Source organism: Gadus chalcogrammus, chromosome 4, assembly GCF_026213295.1.
Source record: "Gadus chalcogrammus isolate NIFS_2021 chromosome 4, NIFS_Gcha_1.0, whole genome shotgun sequence".
NCBI lineage: Eukaryota > Metazoa > Chordata > Actinopteri > Gadiformes > Gadidae > Gadus > Gadus chalcogrammus.
In genome coordinates, this window is record NC_079415.1 from 20,724,718 (window position 1) to 20,742,825 (window position 18,108).

An 18,108-nucleotide genomic window follows, 5' to 3' on the forward strand; every position below is an offset into this window, starting at 1 on the left:
CGCTGAAATTGAAGGTGGTGCAGCGACTTGGAGCGAATGAAGTTAATCGTCTATACCACCGGTTGCATAACATGTTCACATTTCAGACATTTAGCGCAGAGGACCCGTTGGTGAATTATGCAGTGTAGTTTAACAGCGTTGCCGCCCTGTTCGCTGACTTTGTCACAAATCAGTTTTGATAAGCCCCTGTGTTCCCCAGCCAAAGCGGGTGTGCCATCGGTAACAATGCCGCTAACCTTACTCCAAGGCAGTTTAAAGTAATCAACAGCTGAACAGACAGAGTCAAATAAATCCACTCCTCGCAAAAAAATAGGTAACTGGGCAGTGTCAGACGCGTCTGTGCTTTAATCACAGGCTAAAGAAAAAAAGTCAAAACTCACCCCCCTGTCACCCACTTGCCTCTTAACGTCCGCTGATAATTCTTCAATTATGCGGGCCACGGTGTTGTGCGCAAGACACATATTAGCAAACCCTGCTGCTTTTCAGGGCAAATGTTATCCACCATCTTCATGACACAGTCTTTGACAAACTCGCCCTCTGTAAAAGGCTTCCTGTGTTTAGCGATTAGCATCACCACTTCATAGCTGGCATTGGTGCTGTTTTCTACGGAGTCCCGAGCCCGGGTGAAGAGCCGCTGCTGGGAAGCTAAACCGGCTTCAAGCTGCTTTACTTTTTCTGCACGGTCGCTTCCTGTGAACCTGTTGTATGCATTAGCATGGGTTGTCTGATAGTGTCTCTTCACATTGAATTCTTTTGCAACGGCGACACTCTGTTTACAAATAAGGCAAATGCAATTGTTTCTGCTTTCAGTGAAGAAATATTCTAATTTCCATCGCTACTGGAAGCGACGGTCCTCTTTATCGACCTTCCGCTTTTTAGTTACGGCAGCCATGAATGTAGAAATACGTCCATGCTCCTGCTAACCCTTATTAGCTTACCTGTGGTGGGGAGGGGTCAGGTTCATGGGGTTCACCATGTGGTGAAATGAGAATTTGCAACGGTGGCGAGCTGGCGGGCCATAAATAATACATTTTCGTAAGGGACCCGCGGGCCATATAAAATATAACCCTGTGCCAAGATTGGCCCGTGGGCCGGACTTTGGACATGCCTGACCTAGATGAATGCTGGATAGGTCAGTCGACCAGCCTACCCAGTGGACTGCAGCAAATGTTGCGTACATCATAGATCATACATCTATGGAAAAAGGGCAGATTTTCAAACAGCTTGAAATGGCTATTCACACTCCCATAAAATCACACCTTTAATACCTAGCCAGTAATCTCCTACAATCTGCTACCCTCAACTAAGCTCAACTCAGATAAGAGGATAATTTAAGATAAAATTAGATAAGATATGACAAATCTATCTTAATTTAGATAAACTAGGCTAAACTATGCTATGCTAATCTAAGCATTTTCAACAGATTACTGCATCAGATCCATCAGAAGCTGGGAACAGTTGATGTACAGGACCAGCTGGCTGCACTAGAGTAAGGACACACACACACACACACACACACACACACACACACACACACACACACACACACACACACACACACACACAAATCCACATATAGACACACACAAACAAAGACAAATGCACATATAGACACATGCACACACACAAAAGCACGCACACAAACTAGCACACACAAACAAGTGCATAGACACAAGCGCACACACACACACACACACACACACACACACACACACACACAAGCACTCATGTAAACACACGAGCACAAACATAGGAATTCAATCCCCTTCTGTCCTATTGTTTTTCCGGTAACGTGAAACGTAGAGCAAACGTAGACCGTTATTAATGTGATCGATCTCTGAGTGAGCCTAACATCACAAGGTATCGAGTGTGTCGGCTGCTTTGTGTTTCAGATATCTTGGGAAACTGCCCTACATCGACCGAAGACGCGTGGGAATCTACGGCCAGGTAGGCCTCGAATCAGAATCAGAGTTACTTTGATACATCTTATTATACAACTAAACAAAAGTAAAATTATTACGCTTGGTTCTTCAAAAGCCACATCCCATCAACAATACAAGATAAAGTAAATGAAGATAAGTAAAAATACATAAAAAATAAGCAGCAGCAATAGATCACAATAATAAATAATAATGGTAATAAAACATCTGTTTACACCTGTAGGCCTACATCTGTACAATCTGTAGGCCAGCTGCAGACAATCCAGGAGGAGGAGGAATTGCATCATTGCAATAAATATTGCTGTTGTTTTTTTCTAACCCAAGGGACTACTTTCTCCATTCTGTTTTTTATTCTTCACATTTTCAAGTCAATATTGGCGTTCAAAAAGACGGTTCATCATATAGTTACAAGATAGTTCACTTCAAATAAAATCTAAAATCCCTCATCAGAGGAAGATAACGTGTATTTGTTGATTCTGAGCAATTACCGTAATTAATGGTGCCATGACATGCTATTTTATGGATGCTTTAATGTAGATATTAGATATTAGTGTGCTTTAATGTAGATATTACAGCCACTCCGAGCCAGTTGCACATTGAGCTTCCCCCAAATGCGCTGTTTTGGTGTCTGTAGCTATAATGCAAATGAGGAGGAGCGAGGGGGTCAAGGAGGAGGGTGGGGGTGTGGCCCTGAGCAGCTTGCAGCCACGGTACCAGGCGCTCTGTTTACAGTTGATGTATCGCAATGGCGAGGCGCACACAGCCTTTAGCCGTGTTCTGTAAATATTCTAGAACACACGGGAGTCCTGGAGCTCTATATCTAAATAATATCCTATAGCCTACATAGCTATCTATATCCTATAATATATATTATCACGGCCAAAAGCTGTGTGAGCCGATATTATGAATCTCAAATGACCGCGTTGGGTTCTCCGACGTTCCTGGTTCTTCCACGTCCACATCAATCGGAAGTAGACTGAACCGCGACATGGAGGAGAAAGGGATTGTTGCTGGGCAGCGCTTAGGCACCTCCGCCTCCTGCAGCGCCGAGGCGGTGGTCCCTCGGCAGCGGGAAGCGGGGCTCAAGCGGGAGACATTCGCGGCAAAGGGAGTCTTGAGGGAGTCAAAGCCAAAGTTCCTTTCCCCCAATTCATTCTCAACCATGGCTGAGATAACCCCCATTACGAGTCTCGTTGTAGAAATACCAGAGACGAGAGTCCGACGTGTTATGCGTCCAAAAGCAGAACGGTTATTCACATAAAGGAAGTGTACAACACTTGCGTTACAGTCCTGGAGCTCTATATCTTAATAATATCATATAATACATAGATATCGATATCATATAATACATATTATCATGGCCAAAAGCTGTGTGCGCCTCCAGACGATATTATGAATCACAAACGACTTCGTCGGGTACTGCGACGTCTCTGGTTCTTCCACTTTCACATCAATCTGAAATAGACTGAACCGCGCGCTGCCTGCTGCCGGGCGGTGGTGCTTCGCGGCGGTGGTGCCTCGCGGCAACCGGTGGCATGTCGCAGTTCGTGTACTTCAGGGAGTCAAAGCCAAAGTTCCTTTCCCCCAATTCCTTCTCAACCATGGCTGAGATAACCCCCACTAGTCTCGTTGTGGAAATACAAGAGACGTCAAAGAACCGACAAGAAACACTTGCGTTACAGTGTGTGTATTCACACACAAACACACATGTGGGGACGCTCGCACGGTCGTGTCTCATTGGCGGGCCAAAGTCTCTGGGCGGGTCAGGCAGAGTAAGGGGAGGAGCTTACTGCAATGTGACGACATAAGAAACCACATTCCAAATCAGCGCGCTTGAGCCTCCGTTTTTTCAAAGGCGAGCAGAATACCTATTGCTCGTTTTACACCGAACGCAAGTTTTAGCCACTGGGGGACCATAGGCAGGCTAGGGGAACTCATATTTATATTTATGAAAACCTCATGAAGTGAGATTTTCATGCCATGGCACCTTTAAGCAAATGGTAAATGAACGGCATTTATATTGCGCTTTTCTAACCATCGGCCACCCGAAGGGCTTTATAATATCGCCTAACATGCAATACCACCCATTCCTGCACACATTCCAGACCGAGTCAAACATGCAGGGCGACAGCCAGCTCGTCAGTATCCGTTAGGGTGACGCGTCTTGCTCAGGGATACCTCGACATTCGAACTAGCAACCTTCCAGTAACCAGCCAACCCTCTCTACCTCCTGAGCCACATGCCGCCCATGTGAATGCATAGAAGAAGCCAAAACTCTGTTGAATAACTGAAAGAGCAAGGTATTACCAGTGCCAGGGTAAGGGGTTTGTTTCCCAATGGGCCACCCATACTCAGACATGCAGTGTTGGGGTAGTTACTCAAAAAAAGTAATTAGTTATGACTAGTTACTTCTGTAAATTGTAATGAGATTACTTTGCTAGTTACTGCGTTTGAAAAGTAACTTCACTACTTATTACTTTACTTTCCCGTTTCTTAATTTACTGTAGATACATGGACAAACATCATAGCCCCATCATCACCTAGTGTGTATTGTATATCTCTATACACAATAGCATATAAAACCATATGAAAGAACAATATCCCTGTCTGCACAAAGAAATGCCTCACTGTAAAATCCACAAAGAGGATAAAGTAGGCTATGGTGAGGTCAATCAGTAGCATTTGGGAAACGAAAAATATAAAAAGGTCACTTAATCCCATACAATTAAAACAGAAATGTACTTGAGTGGCGGCGACACATGCTGTTACTTTATGTGGTCCAAAGGCTGAATGAACCTGATTTATTTCGCAAGCTATGACAACGTAAGTGTGTCTTCCTTTCAGCCTCATGCAGACAAGAGAAGCCTTCTCAAGTTTTAAAGTAATGCTGTTTATCCAGTGCACCGTCATTCCTAAGTAACTTTTGTTGTTGGCGGACCAAATGTCCGCGGTGGTGGACACATGATCCAGGGAGGACTCGAAAATTATTTTGAGCTTTGATTCCATGTCAGTAGAACACTTGTTCAGGTAATGGAAAAATGTTTTCCTGTCGGATGTTGGCTTGCGAGTGGCTGGTATTTTATCTACTTCCGTCAAGTTGGAAAGAAATTGGCAGATTTAGAGTTTTCGGTTAAATAGATCATCAGTGAAACATCGCTGCGACACAAATTACCCATCTAGCTAAATGTAGTAACCTAGAGAACCAGCTACAACCTTGTTTTCATCCAAACGAACTGTCTTTGGAGAACGGTGAATTGCATTGGCTTCTATTGGGCCTTTCACACCGCCGCAAAATCTGAGCCCGTTCCGGGCTAGTTCGGAGCTAGGACCAGTGTTTTGGTTTCACACTTCTAGAGAACCGGCTCCGGCCTCTAAAAACCGGTTCAACTCCAGCCCCAGGATTGAGCTGGGCTAGAACTAGAACTGCTTTTATGCCGGGGGCTGGGGGCGGGGTTATCCTTACCTTCATAAACAGGAAGACCAACGAAGACCGGCATTTTTAAAACACCGAAGTAAACAATGGACGTGAATCCGTGTATGGTTAGTTTTAACCATTCACAGATTTATGGTTTACCGATTTAAAACAAAATCAAAAAAAACAATTAACAGTGTCGTTTTTTGTTTTTTTCTGATTCGGTTTTGAATCTGAATATTCAAAGAACGAACCACACACGGATTGAAGTGAAGACGAATTGTTGTTGTTGTGTTTGAAACTGGGGCGAGGGTTCTTCTTATTATTGTACAGTTCCGGCAAGGCACGAGGGTTGCTGGGAAAGCGGAGACGTTTGCAGTGACGTCATGACGTTGCTCTCGCCGATTCCATGGCTGGCTCTGGCCGGTGTGAAACCAACTGGTTCATAACTGGGATAAGGCTGGACCTGTTTGGAACTGGCCCTAGCACCAGCCCGGAACTGGCTCTTGGTTCTTTTTGGTGTGAAAGCCCCATATGAGCTGTCGGCTTTCAGCCGCAAGCTTAGGGACCGTCTTCTTCTTTTATTTAGGCAGGCTTGACGCAGCTATGGCGTATTGCTGCCCCCCACTGTTTGATATTTCCTCCTAAAATTGAAATCCTTTTATTTATTCCAATGATGTGAAGGTAGTCCATCAATTCCTTTGTTTTATCCACTGAATCCAGATTTAAAAGGGTGCGCTGATTAAAAACTGATTCCCCAGCTGATCCAAGCCTCCTATACAGAGTCCTCCTTTGCTTGGAATAGCGCCCACACTGGAGAACTACATGTTTTACGGTCTCTCTTTCTCCACACTCACACCTGCTATCTGGGTGTTTGCCAATCAGAGCCAGCCCACTCCTCAGCCCACAGTGTCGAAGCCTCAGTCTTGCGATTGCTACATCATCTTTTCTTATGCACCTAAAAGTGCACCTATCTTTATTTACATTTTCCTGTATTGAAAAGTACGCCCTTCCCTTCCTTTCCTTCTCCCAAGATTTTTGCCACCTTTCTTTTAGAGCCCTGTTTATTTTTTCCATGTACTTGGGCGCCCCATATTGCAAATGAATTTGTACTGTTTCCTCCTACACCGCCTTCTTTACCTCCTCATCCGCCTCGTCGTTCCATTTCACACCCACATGAGCCGGCACCCAGAGAAACCCCACCTCTATCCCCGTCTTGTAAATTCTGAACATAGACTGTAGTATTTCCACAATTAAATCTGGTCTGGACTTGGATTTTCCTTCTTTTATTGAAATTAAAGCTGCAGCTGATTCGCTACATATTATTGAATACCCCTGTTTATTATCCTCCACCCATCGTAAGGCCCATAGGACTGCCACCATCTCTGCTGTGAAAACTGACATGTGATCTGAGATTCTCTATCCTATTCTGTACCCTATTTCAGGAATGCTAATACCCACTGCTACTTTACCACTCTCATGCTCCTTTGACCCATCAGTGTAAATGAGTAGATGGTCTCCCCATACTTGTTACTGCTAGACTTCTATCCCTTTTACTACACCCTCTGAGATCCTTGATTTGCTTATACTCATAAACTTTAGGTCAACACTGGGATCTGGAACAGCCATGTCGGAGCAACTGAGCGACACACTGGAGGACAAACACTAACATCCCCAATGCCAATTTCCTGAGCCAAAGATTTAAGATTTTCTGCAAAGCTAGTTTTAGTTGTTCTTATTCCCATAAACTCACTCTCAGGAGGTCTTTTGTTGGTAACACTTCACTTTGTCCTTTGAGCTTCATAAGGTATTTCAAGCCAAGTTTGTCTTCTTAGTTTTAGCGGAATCTCACCCATTTCTATTAGTAATGCTGCTATTGGAGTTGTACAGAATGCTCCACAGCAAACTCTTAAGGCTTTTGCTTGGACTATGTCTAATTTATTTCACACTGAAAAAGCGGATGATCCATAAACCATACATCCATAATCAATTGCTGATCTTATCATTGCTGTGTAAGTCATCATCATTGATTCTCTATCAGCCCCCCAGTCTGAACCAGCCACACACCTAAGGACATTAATTATTTCCCCACACTTCAAAGCTACCATCTCAATATGCCTTTTCCCTGTCATTCTTTCATCCAACCACATTCCTAGAAACTTAAAATACTTGACTTTCTCAAGATTGTTGTTGCACAATTGAATTGTCTGTGATGACATCTTTTTCTTATTTCCAAACACCATACACTTAGTTTTATCTGTAGAAATAATTTTAGAACCCCAGTCATTGGCCCACTCAGTCACTTTCTCCAAAGCACCTTGAATTTGATTAAACAGGTAGTGGAGGTTCCTCCCTCGCTTCCAGATAGCCCCATCCTCTCCCCACTCTACTAAACATGCCATTCACTATTATATTAAAAATATCCACCTCAATATATTATATCCACCTCAAACTCATCTGATAGTTAATTTCCAATCCTCACTTGAATTGACCGGTTACATAAAAAATGCATGATCCAGTTAAACATTCTCCCTCTGATTCCAGCATCATATAGTGCAATTTGTAACCCTTCCTTCCAAAGCATGTCATATGCTTTTTCAATATCCCGAAAGACCGCTACTACTGCTTCCTTATTTGCCATAGCTTTCTTTATGTCCATGTCCAAACTTAAAACAGCATCCATTGTCGACCTTCCCTGCCTAAATCCACTCTGATGAGTCACAGAAAAAAAACACCTTTCTCCAGTTTATCCACAAGTCTATCCATTATCATGCGTTCCATAATTTTGCACAAGACAGAAGTCCAGGTAATTGGTCTGTGGGAACTAGGGCTATCTGCTGGCTTGTCAGGTTTTACAATTGGAATAATTACAGCATGTTTCCATTCTTTAGGCAGACACCCACCCTCCACCACATTATTAATTAGGGCAAGTGTAAAACCTTTTTGGATTAGCAGATTAAGAATTCTTTATACAACAATATTCTGGGCCAGATTACTAGGTTCGACTACTGGAGCAAGATGGATAATCATAGATAACACAGTTTCGTTTGACGACTTATTATTCAAAAGTTCTTTCTTTAAACAGTACAAAACAAACATGACCTTATACTTTATAAATCACATAAATCACATAAATGACATAACCTTGGGCCCAAGTAGGAAGTAAAAGAGAATAATAGAAAATGTAACCCGGGATTGTAATAATTGTAATTAGTTGTGGTGATTGTTCCGTGTTGGATTCTCGCACGATATGCGGAATAGTAGTGGCCGTGCAGATCCTACCCCTCAGTCAATAACTCACAACCGGTCCAAAGAATTTCAAATATCTCAGTGGATCCTGGTTCAATGGTAGCTTGCCATCTTTGGACGGGATCGGTCAGTGTGGAATCAATCAAGCATCAAAAGAAAACACCTGACCTGTATAACACAGTCAGAATAATATTCAAAAACCTGCATTCAAATTACTCATTCAACACAGTCAGAATAAATCTATACATTTAATTCTACATTCAAAGGTCCTCGTTATACATGTTGCATGAAACTCTTTACCAGTGGAAACATTCATAAACCAACAAGAGAAACCAAAATATCAATGAGGCATTTCTCTTACCAAAGGTTAAATGACTTGCTGTGGCCCTCCCGCAGCATCAAAACGGCGCCCGCGTGGCAGCGCGAGACAACTAACGGTAAAGAAGGGAAAACCCTCTTTTTAGTACATCACACAATTCAACAAAATAACCCTCAATGCACTTCGAAATGTACACAGCCTCTTTAACATCAATATAACCTATATTTCTCTCATAAAGTGTACAGAACTAGTCAACTATGTTGTGTAGAAACCGCATTCCTTACAAACCCTCACATAGACAGGCTTAATTAGCGGCGCTAGCCGTTAGCATATGTTTAGTTTCACACGTTGATGAGTCAGACCACGGTTAAACTCACCGAAAGTATTTTCACAAGAGAACTGCGTCGCTCTGACGGTTCTCTGCCGGTTCATCTGTTTGTATCTGCGTTCGGTTATCTGACTAAAGGAATAGCACAGTGGCTTGTTCTGGCTCGGAACTTAAGCACATGCGTTCCTCTCCGTCTCATCTCCCTGCGTGCGCAACTCACGGCACTCTCAAGCGACCAACTCCTCCCGCAAACAACAGTTCTATTTCATGTAGGCTACGCCGTCTAGGCTTCGTCTTATGGGCTTGTCCCGTGCGCGTGCTCGCACATACTGAAAATGTTCAACTAGGCACCAATCAACGTGGGCACCGCCCACATTCCCACGGCACCGTGTATATAAGGCGGCGCAAACCGCCGCCCATACTCCCTTTTCTTTAAGCCTTTGTACTGATCAACGGAAAACGAAGATGACTTCCAGATCGGACTCCAACACAGAGACCGGTGGCGGCGGCGTGGGCGAGGCCACAGACCAACGGCCCTTTTCAGGGCCACTGGAGAGCGCTCCTGTAAGAGCTGGCGGGCCCTTTTCAGGGCCTCAGTGCGCCTCCTGTCCCGCCTCCCTGGCTCCGGGTGACGGACACCGGGCGTGTTTCAGGAGCCTCGGCGCTGAACACGCCGCGGCTGCCTTGGGTGCCTGCGCCGCCTGCCGCGCGCTGCCTGAAGAGGGGCTCCTCTCCAGGCACCTCATTTTCTCCCCGCCGGTGGATCCCGCTGAGGCCATCAACAACTTCGGGGCCCAAGTTCCGGACGCCCAGGACGCCGACGCTTCGAGGTTGACGACGTCGCCTCCTTGGACGATGTCTTTCCTGGCTCTGCGTCCGAGTTCTCCCGCTCCGGGGCTTCCACCGAAGCCACTATCGTCCTGAGGGAGAGACCGCGCCGGATGGCCGATCTCTTCGGCAAGATCATGGGTGAGGAGGCGGCCATCAAGGGCATCCCTATGCCAGCCCCGCCACTCGCCCCCATGTCGGATGACATGCAGGGTGAGTGTTTTCGCACCCTGTCTTCATCCCGGCGGGTTACCCAGTGCCCCCTTTTCCCACCGGATCAGCACCTTTTCACCGCTGCGGTTGGGGACCCCTCTACTCTGAAGGCCCCTTAGAGGGCCTTCACTGACTTCACCAACGTGGAAGGGTGGGCTGATACTCAGGATCCCTCGCCTGGAGTCTTCCCTGGCAGCGCTTCTCTGTCCGGGCGCCGGATGGCGTCCTAACGAGAAGCCGCTGCCCCCCGACCGCCTCCAGAGGCAGATTGCCGGCCTGACGGACAGGGTGTTTGTCTGTGCCTCGCAGTCTGCGGCGGCGGTCAACAACGCCGCCCTGCCCTCTTCTGCCCTGGTCTCCTTGTTGGCTGGCAGGGATGCTTACGGCCCGGAGGAGGCAGCGAGATGGCTGGCGGTTTCCCGCCTCTCCAGCGCCATCCTTCAACTGTGCCAGCCGGTAGCCGTTTCGGCCGGCCGGCATATGGCGTGGGCCACAATGATCCAGAAGGCCATATGGCTCTCTCACACCACGGTTCCGGAGCGAGAGCGGGCCAGCCTCGTCCAAGGCCCATTAGCTCCGGATGGACTATTTGGGCCCCGGTTCTCGGAGGTGCTCGCTCACCAGCAGGCCGTCCGTGAGAATCGTTCCCGGTTCGGGGCGATTCTCACAGGCTACTCCCACCAGCAGGCCGGGAGGAAGCGGGGTCCAGTCCGGTTCCAGCGCTCCAGGGGGCCGCCTCCAACCCCGATGCCGCAGCAGCAGCCGCCGCCGCAAGCCGGGGAGAGCAGTGCCGCGGGGCCAAAAGTTTTGCAAAATTGCTCCCACTTTTTCGTATTTTACCAATAAAGAAAAGAAAGATCGTTCGACCGAACGGCAGTAAATACTCCCTAATTCCTTTAAATTACCTCTTCCCCCGCCCTCAGACAGATGGCTGTAGGGTGAAGGCCGGACGGCGTGTTTACATAACCTCTGGTTCAGCTGCTTCTAAGAAGCGGCGTCACTTTGAGCTTTGTGGGCGGGCTGGAGACTCATTAAACGAGCCCGTGGATAAGGACGCTTGTACTAGTTTCCTAGTTACCCACATGATCCCCTCTACCTCCCTTCTACAGTCTGTGGAAGGCAAGAAGACGGGTCTGCGCGCTGTGGTTACAGCCAGCGGACAACGCACGGTCATGAGTGCTACGGCTAGATGGCTCGTTGCCTGTTCAGCGGACACGAGTGTGGCGTCTAGACAGCTCGTTGTTTGTACAGCGACTAGTTCTGTGACGTCTTCCACGCTCGCTGAGCCTCCTCCGTTTCATGGGATGCCCCCCTTGATCCACACACTGTGTGGAGGCAGTAGGGGCCGAGGAAAACAAGTTATTCCTGGACAGCGTTCTTCAGCAGTCGGCTCACCCTCTCTCCGTCCGCTATGCGTGTTGGCTAGAGCGGTGCGTTCTACCATCGTGGTTGGACAACACGTTGAGACGGGGTAATCCCATACATTCCCCACCCTTTATGGGGTTGGTGGAGACCAGGCTACGGGATACGGTGGCAAGCACGGCTCTGGCAGCAGAGGTGGCCCGTCTCTTGGAGAAGGGGGCCATCACTGTCGATCTCCCCCACGAGTCACATCAAGGGTTTTACTACCGCTTCCTGGTTTCCAGAAAGTCAAGGGAGATGAGACCTATTCTGGATCTTCGCGTGTTCGTTGCCGCGAGGAAATTCGGATTGCTCACTATCAGAGCGCTGCTCCGATGTGTGAGAGAGGGCGACTGGTTCACATCCCTGGATCTCAAGGATTCTTACTTCCACGTCCCTGTTCGGCAGGCGCACAGGAGGTTTCTCCGTTTTGCCTTTATGGTGGTGGCGTACGTGTACCAGTGCCTGCCATTCGGCTAAAGCTTCCTGCTCCCCGGACGGCAGATAGTCTACTTGGGGCTTTGCCTAGACTCAGCCGCCATGACAGCGATGCTCTCGCCTCCTCGGCAAGACGCCATCCTGTTGGCGCTCTCTCGCTTTCTCAGAAACGTGACCGCGCTGTCCATTATGCGCCTGTTAGGGCTGATGGCAGCCGCCCATCCCTTGGTTCCCCTGGGTCTGCTCTATGCGCAGACTCCAGCGGTGGTTTGCTCGCCAACGGTTGGACCCCGTGCGACACAAGCTCAGGGTGCTCCTCCTACCCCGTTCGGTGTCACCAGTCCTGGAATATTGGGGAAACCCCCCCCACCCTTCTCAGGGGTGTTCCCCTGGGCAGAGTGACGTCCTACGTAGTGGTCTTCACGGACGCCTCGTTGAAGGGTTGTGGAGAAACGTGCCTCTCTCACTCGTGGGAGGCGAGAGGCGCACGCCACCTACAGTCCACATAAATGTGCTGGGACTCGTTGCTGTGAGGAAAGTGCTGTTGCATTACTTTCACCTGGTGCGTGGCCGCCACGTTCTGATCAAGACAGACAGTGTGTCGGCGGCGGCGTACATAAACAAACTGGGGGGAGTGCGCTCCTCTGCTCTCAACCAAAAGGCTCGAGCTCTGGCTTTGGGCTCATCAGTATCTCGTCAGTCTGAGAGCCCTGCATATCGCGGGCTCCCAGAACTTTGGGGCGGACCTCATATCTCGCGGCGTTCCCCGCCGCGACGAGTGGCGGTTGCATCCCGACATTGTCTGATCTGTGGGGTCCCCTGTGGGGTTCCATTCTCTACTGATCTGGCAGAGGTTCGGGACGGCTCGGGTGGACCTGTTCGCGTGCAGGGAGAACACACACTGCAGGTGGTGGTTCTCTCTCGACCCTCGGGATCTTCCCCCGTTGGGGGTGGATGCGTTGGCGCACACACTTTGGCCACGGGTTCTCTTGTATGCGTTTCCTCCGCTCCAGCTGATCCTTCCTCTTCTGGAACGGGTCAGACAGGAGAGATCGTCCCTGATTATAGTGGCTCCTGAGAACCGCTCTTCTCTGTGGTTTCCAGAGCAGGCGGCGCTCTCACGGACGGCGCCATGGCCGATACCGTTAAGGCCGGATGCGTTTTCACAGGCCCACGGGACGGTGCACCACCAACCCGATGTATCGGGACGGTGGTCTTATTGGTCTGGCTCCGGAGAGGTTGATCATGCAGGGCAAAGGTTTGCCTGAAGCGGTTATCAACGCTATTCAGGGTGCTCGTGCGCCTTCTACTTCTTCCCTCTATGCGGCGAAGTGGTGGGCTTTCTCTGATTGGTGTGACAGGAACCACGCTGTCCCATCCCATTGCGAGGTGGGAAGCGTGCTTGCGTTTCTACAGCACTTATTGGAGAAAGGTTTGGCTTTCTCCACTATCAAGGTCTATTCGGCTGGCCATGCGGGCTGTGATGGTGGGCCGATCTTCAGCCATCCACTCGTCAAGAGGTTCTTGCGTGGGGCTAGACGGGTTAGGCCTGTTTCGCGCGTGCATACACCTCGCTGGGATCTCCCCACCGTAATGCGCGGGTTGTCCAGGGACCCTTTCGAGCCTCTGTCTCAGGCCCCTGTGGATGCCCTGTCCGTTAAACTGCACTCTTATTGGCTTTGGTTTCTGCCAAGCGGGCCTGTGAGCTGACCGCTCTGTCTGTCAGCCCGAGCTGCTTGTTGCTTAACGAGGACAGCTCCTTTGCGCTGCTCAGACCTAATCCTGCGTTCCTCCCTAAGAACATTGATAGTTCTTTCCGGTCGAGAGATATTGTGCTTAAGGCTTTTCACCCCCCGCCTCATTCTAGTGAGGCGGAGGCGGAGTTGCATCTCCTGTCGACAGCGCATATTCGGATCTCCTGCTGCATAACAAAGTCCGGTGGCTGTCCAGGGGAGAAGTGCTTAAACGGTTTGCGGCTTGTCTGGAACAAGTGAAAACTTTCCTGGAAAGTAAGGGCCTCACCTATCCAGAACTGGAACACCCAGATTGGCTGGAAAAGCTGCACTTCATGGTGGATATGACAGGTCACCTTAACATGCTGAACTGAAGTCTCCAGGGAAAAGGAAGCCCTGCCCTTCAGCTGCTGGAGTATGTTTTGGCGTTCGAGCGCAAGATGACAGTGTTTGCCAGAGATGTGGAGAAAGGTACGTTCTCTCACTTCCCCTCCCTGAGAGAGTTCAAAACGTCACACAACAACATCAATTGTGAGTACTTGCAGCACACGATCATTGCAATGCAAACTGCATTTGGACAAAGATTCAGTGAGTTCAGAAAGGAAAAAAGCACATTATCCTTCCCCGTCACACCCCTGGACATCGACCCGTCCATGCTGAACATGTCAGCATTCACTTTCGTGAGTCAACCCGATCTTGAAATTGAACTGGCTGACATAGCTGACAAAGAGGTATGGGTGTCCAAGTTCAAAAGTCTGACAGCTGATCTCGAAGACGTCGCCCGTCAGAAGGCTATTCTCGCTCGAGAACACAAATGGAGCGAAATAGAAAACCTTCCCAAACCCGACAAACTTGTGTTTGAGACATGGAATGCAATTCCCGAAACTTATCACAACATCAAGAAGTATGCCTTTGGAGTCCTGTCCATCTTTGGATCCACATACTTATGCGAGCAAATATTTTCTAACATGAACTTTGTCAAATCAAAATATCGCTCACGCCTCACAGATGTCAGCCTGCAATCCTGCGTTAAGATGAAGGTCACGTCCTACAGCCCCGACATAGAAAAGCTCAGCAGTGATGTTCAGAAACAGAAATCACATTAAACAGGTGAGGACACTACCATTTAATAGGCTATTATTTTGCACCAAAAAATATATATTTTAGAAACTGAGCTGTTGTGTTATTTTGTTTTTTGTTCAGATTCGATGGTTTATTGCTGTGGCCGAGGAAAAATCAAGAGGATGACAACAAACCTATGTTTACCTGTTTAGGTGTTCTTTATGTTTAGACTTATTATACTCGTTCTTCTCCTGGAACTTATCCCATTTAGTTTTAGAAAAATTATACCTAGGAACCCTCTCTTCCACTTCTCTCCTCAAATCCCTACCAAACTTACAAATAATTGGATAATGATCGCTTCCAAGAGTGTATTTGTCCATTACATCCCATTCACCAGTTCTAGCTAAATTTGAAGAAGCAATTGATAAATCTATTTGACTACATGTGTTTCTCAGAATATCATACCTAGTTAGCCTTCCATCATTTATCACTACCTGATCGTACTTATCTAAAAAACTTCTATTATCACACCATTACTATCCCTGTGATCACTGCCCCATAAAGGATTATGCGCATTAAAATCCCCAACCCATATAACAGGACACCTTACCTTCTCCATTATATCATCAAAATCCGACAATACCAAAGGTTTACAGGGGTTATAATAATTTAGCACAGTTATAGAGCCATGCCTGCTCCAAACCTCCACAGCCAAACACTCACCACAAGAACAAACATCAACTTTCCTATATTGCAATCCGTTCTTAACAAAAGTTGCACAACCCCCACCTGATCTATCCGACCTATATAACCTCATATCACTCATATCACTCATATCCTGGAATTACAAAATCAAGACAGGGCTTTAGCCATGTTTCTTGAATACAAATCAATTCTGGAGCCTCTTTAAATTCATTAAGAAATCTCTTTAACTCCTGGCCATTCGCAATCAGACTCCGGGCATTCCATTGAAGAATATACCACATTCAAACGTTAAGGAACCTCATCATCATCGCTTACATCCTCCAAACTGTTGGTCCTCGTCAACTGTGACGTGTCCATGCCCTGAGTCTCTGGCAGCTGCTTTGTTCCAAGGAACCTTTCGGCTGCCCCCACCACTAGCCTGATGATGTCTGACCTGTTAGCTGCTTTTTTAGCTCCCAACAACACATCAGAAACTAAAGCCAAAAATGACTCCTTATTAAAAACCAACATGACAGAAGGAAGCGCCGCCCCAACACTGCTCCTTCCCTAACAGTGGAATCTTTGCGTTCTCTAGCCACTCTTTGTACTGCCTCTGCATATGACACCTTGGGCCCTGTTTTAACGGTCTGAAACGCAAGTGGGAAGCGCAAAGCGCAAGTAGCTTTGTGGGCGGTTCTACGGCGCTATCGCTATTTTACAGGCGGATAAATTACACTTGCGTCGCGGCGCAAGTGTCAAAAGGGTTGGTCTGAAGCATCCTAGTTACCCGTAGGTGTGGTTTGGGCGTAACGTCCAATAAACCAATGAGAGTGCCAGCTCCCATCCCCTTTAAGAGCCATGAGCGCATTTGAATCGGACGAGTTGATATTTTGACAGCGCGTCTGCAGTCTCCGATGAGACAGATGCATGAATTTCAAACTGCAAATGGCTCAGTTTATTGCCAAATAATATGGCCTCATTCACACATGGAATAAGGGGTTTTCTTCCACAACTTCAGAAATACTGAGTCCTCAAAATAAATTTCGGCAAAGAAAACGTATATGATATAACATATGATATGCGGCAACTGTGGTTCTGTTTAATGATATACGCAATACATTATAAACATTGTTTCTTATCAGTATTGTATGCTATCCTAATATGCATGTGTCCCCGCGGTAATAGACATTGCCATTGATTGTATTATGCGTTACCTGTTTAGTTTGCGTGTGTTTAAACAGAGCACACACGCGCGCCCGCATTCATTCATTCTTTTTAACACTCACTCGCGGTAAAAGAATGTTTTTCACGATCAAATACTCATCAATCCTAAAAGTTATGGGCATGTAGGCCTACACGATGTCTCTGTCAAGAAAATATGTGTTTGCTGTACGGTGTTTGCAGATGCATTGATTTAAAAGTACAACTTATTACCGCAGCATTAGCTGTTCTTTCCCAAATAATTTACCAAGAATGTGCGGCTAGGTGGATGGGAGAAGCAAAGTATATGCGCGAGGTGCACAAGCAATCCGTATGCATCGCATGCGCATGTATGCATGCGCCCTTAAAATAGCATCTGAACAACGCGCCACTGACTTTAAGGGCCCTATTTTAACGGTCTGAAACGCAAGTGGGAAGCGCAAAGCGCAAATAGCTTTGTGGGCGGTTCTACGGCGCTATCGCTATTTTACAGGCGGATAAATGACGCTTGCGCCGCGGCACAAGTGTCAAAAGGGTTGGTCTGAAGCAGCCTAATTACCCGTAGGTGTGGTTTGGGCGTAACGTGCAACAAACCAATGAGAGTGCCAGCTCCCATCCCCTTTAAGAGCCATGAGCGCAATTGAATCGGACGAGTTGATATTTTGACAGCGCGTCTGCAGTCTCCGATGAGACAGATGCACATGAATTTCAAACTGCAAATGGCTTAGTTTATTGCCAAATAATATGGCCTAATTCACACATGGAATAAGGGGTTTTCTTCCACAACTTCAGAAATACTGAGTCCTCAAATAAATTTCGGCAAAGAAAACGTATGATAGGCTATAACATATGATATGCGGTAACTGTGGTTATATTTAATGATATACGCAATACATTATAAACATTGTTTCTTATCAGTATTGTATCCTAATATGCATGTGTCCCCGCGGTAATACACATTGCCATTGATTGTTTTATGCGTTACGTGTTTAGTTTGCCCAAGTGAAGGAGTTCAAGTACCTCGGGGTCTTGTTCGCGAGTGAGGGAACTATGGAGCGTGAGATTGGCCGGAGAATCGGTGCAGCGGGGGCGGTATTGCGTTTTCTTTACCGCACCGTTGTTCCGAAAAGAGAGCTGAGCCGCAAGGCAAAGCTCTCGTTCTACCGGTCGATCTTCGTTCCTATCCTCAGCTATGGTCATGAGGGTTGGGTGATGACCGAAAGGACGAGATCGCGGGTACAAGCGGCCGAGATGAGTTTTCTCAGAAGGGTGGCTGGCGTCTCCCTTAGGGATAGGGTGAG

The 18,108-nt window shown here is 47.4% G+C and overlaps 1 protein-coding gene across 1 annotated transcript in view; it reads left to right on the forward strand.

Moving 5' to 3' along the window:
- The window catches only part of LOC130380927 (inactive dipeptidyl peptidase 10-like), a 206,091-nt gene that overhangs the window by 139,340 nt on the left and 48,643 nt on the right, over window positions 1-18,108 (forward strand). Inside the window, exons 21-22 of the mRNA XM_056588357.1 lie at window positions 1,424-1,489; window positions 1,893-1,947. Coding sequence (XP_056444332.1) covers window positions 1,424-1,489; window positions 1,893-1,947 — 121 coding nt within the window. The remainder of the gene's footprint in view (window positions 1-1,423; window positions 1,490-1,892; window positions 1,948-18,108) is intronic.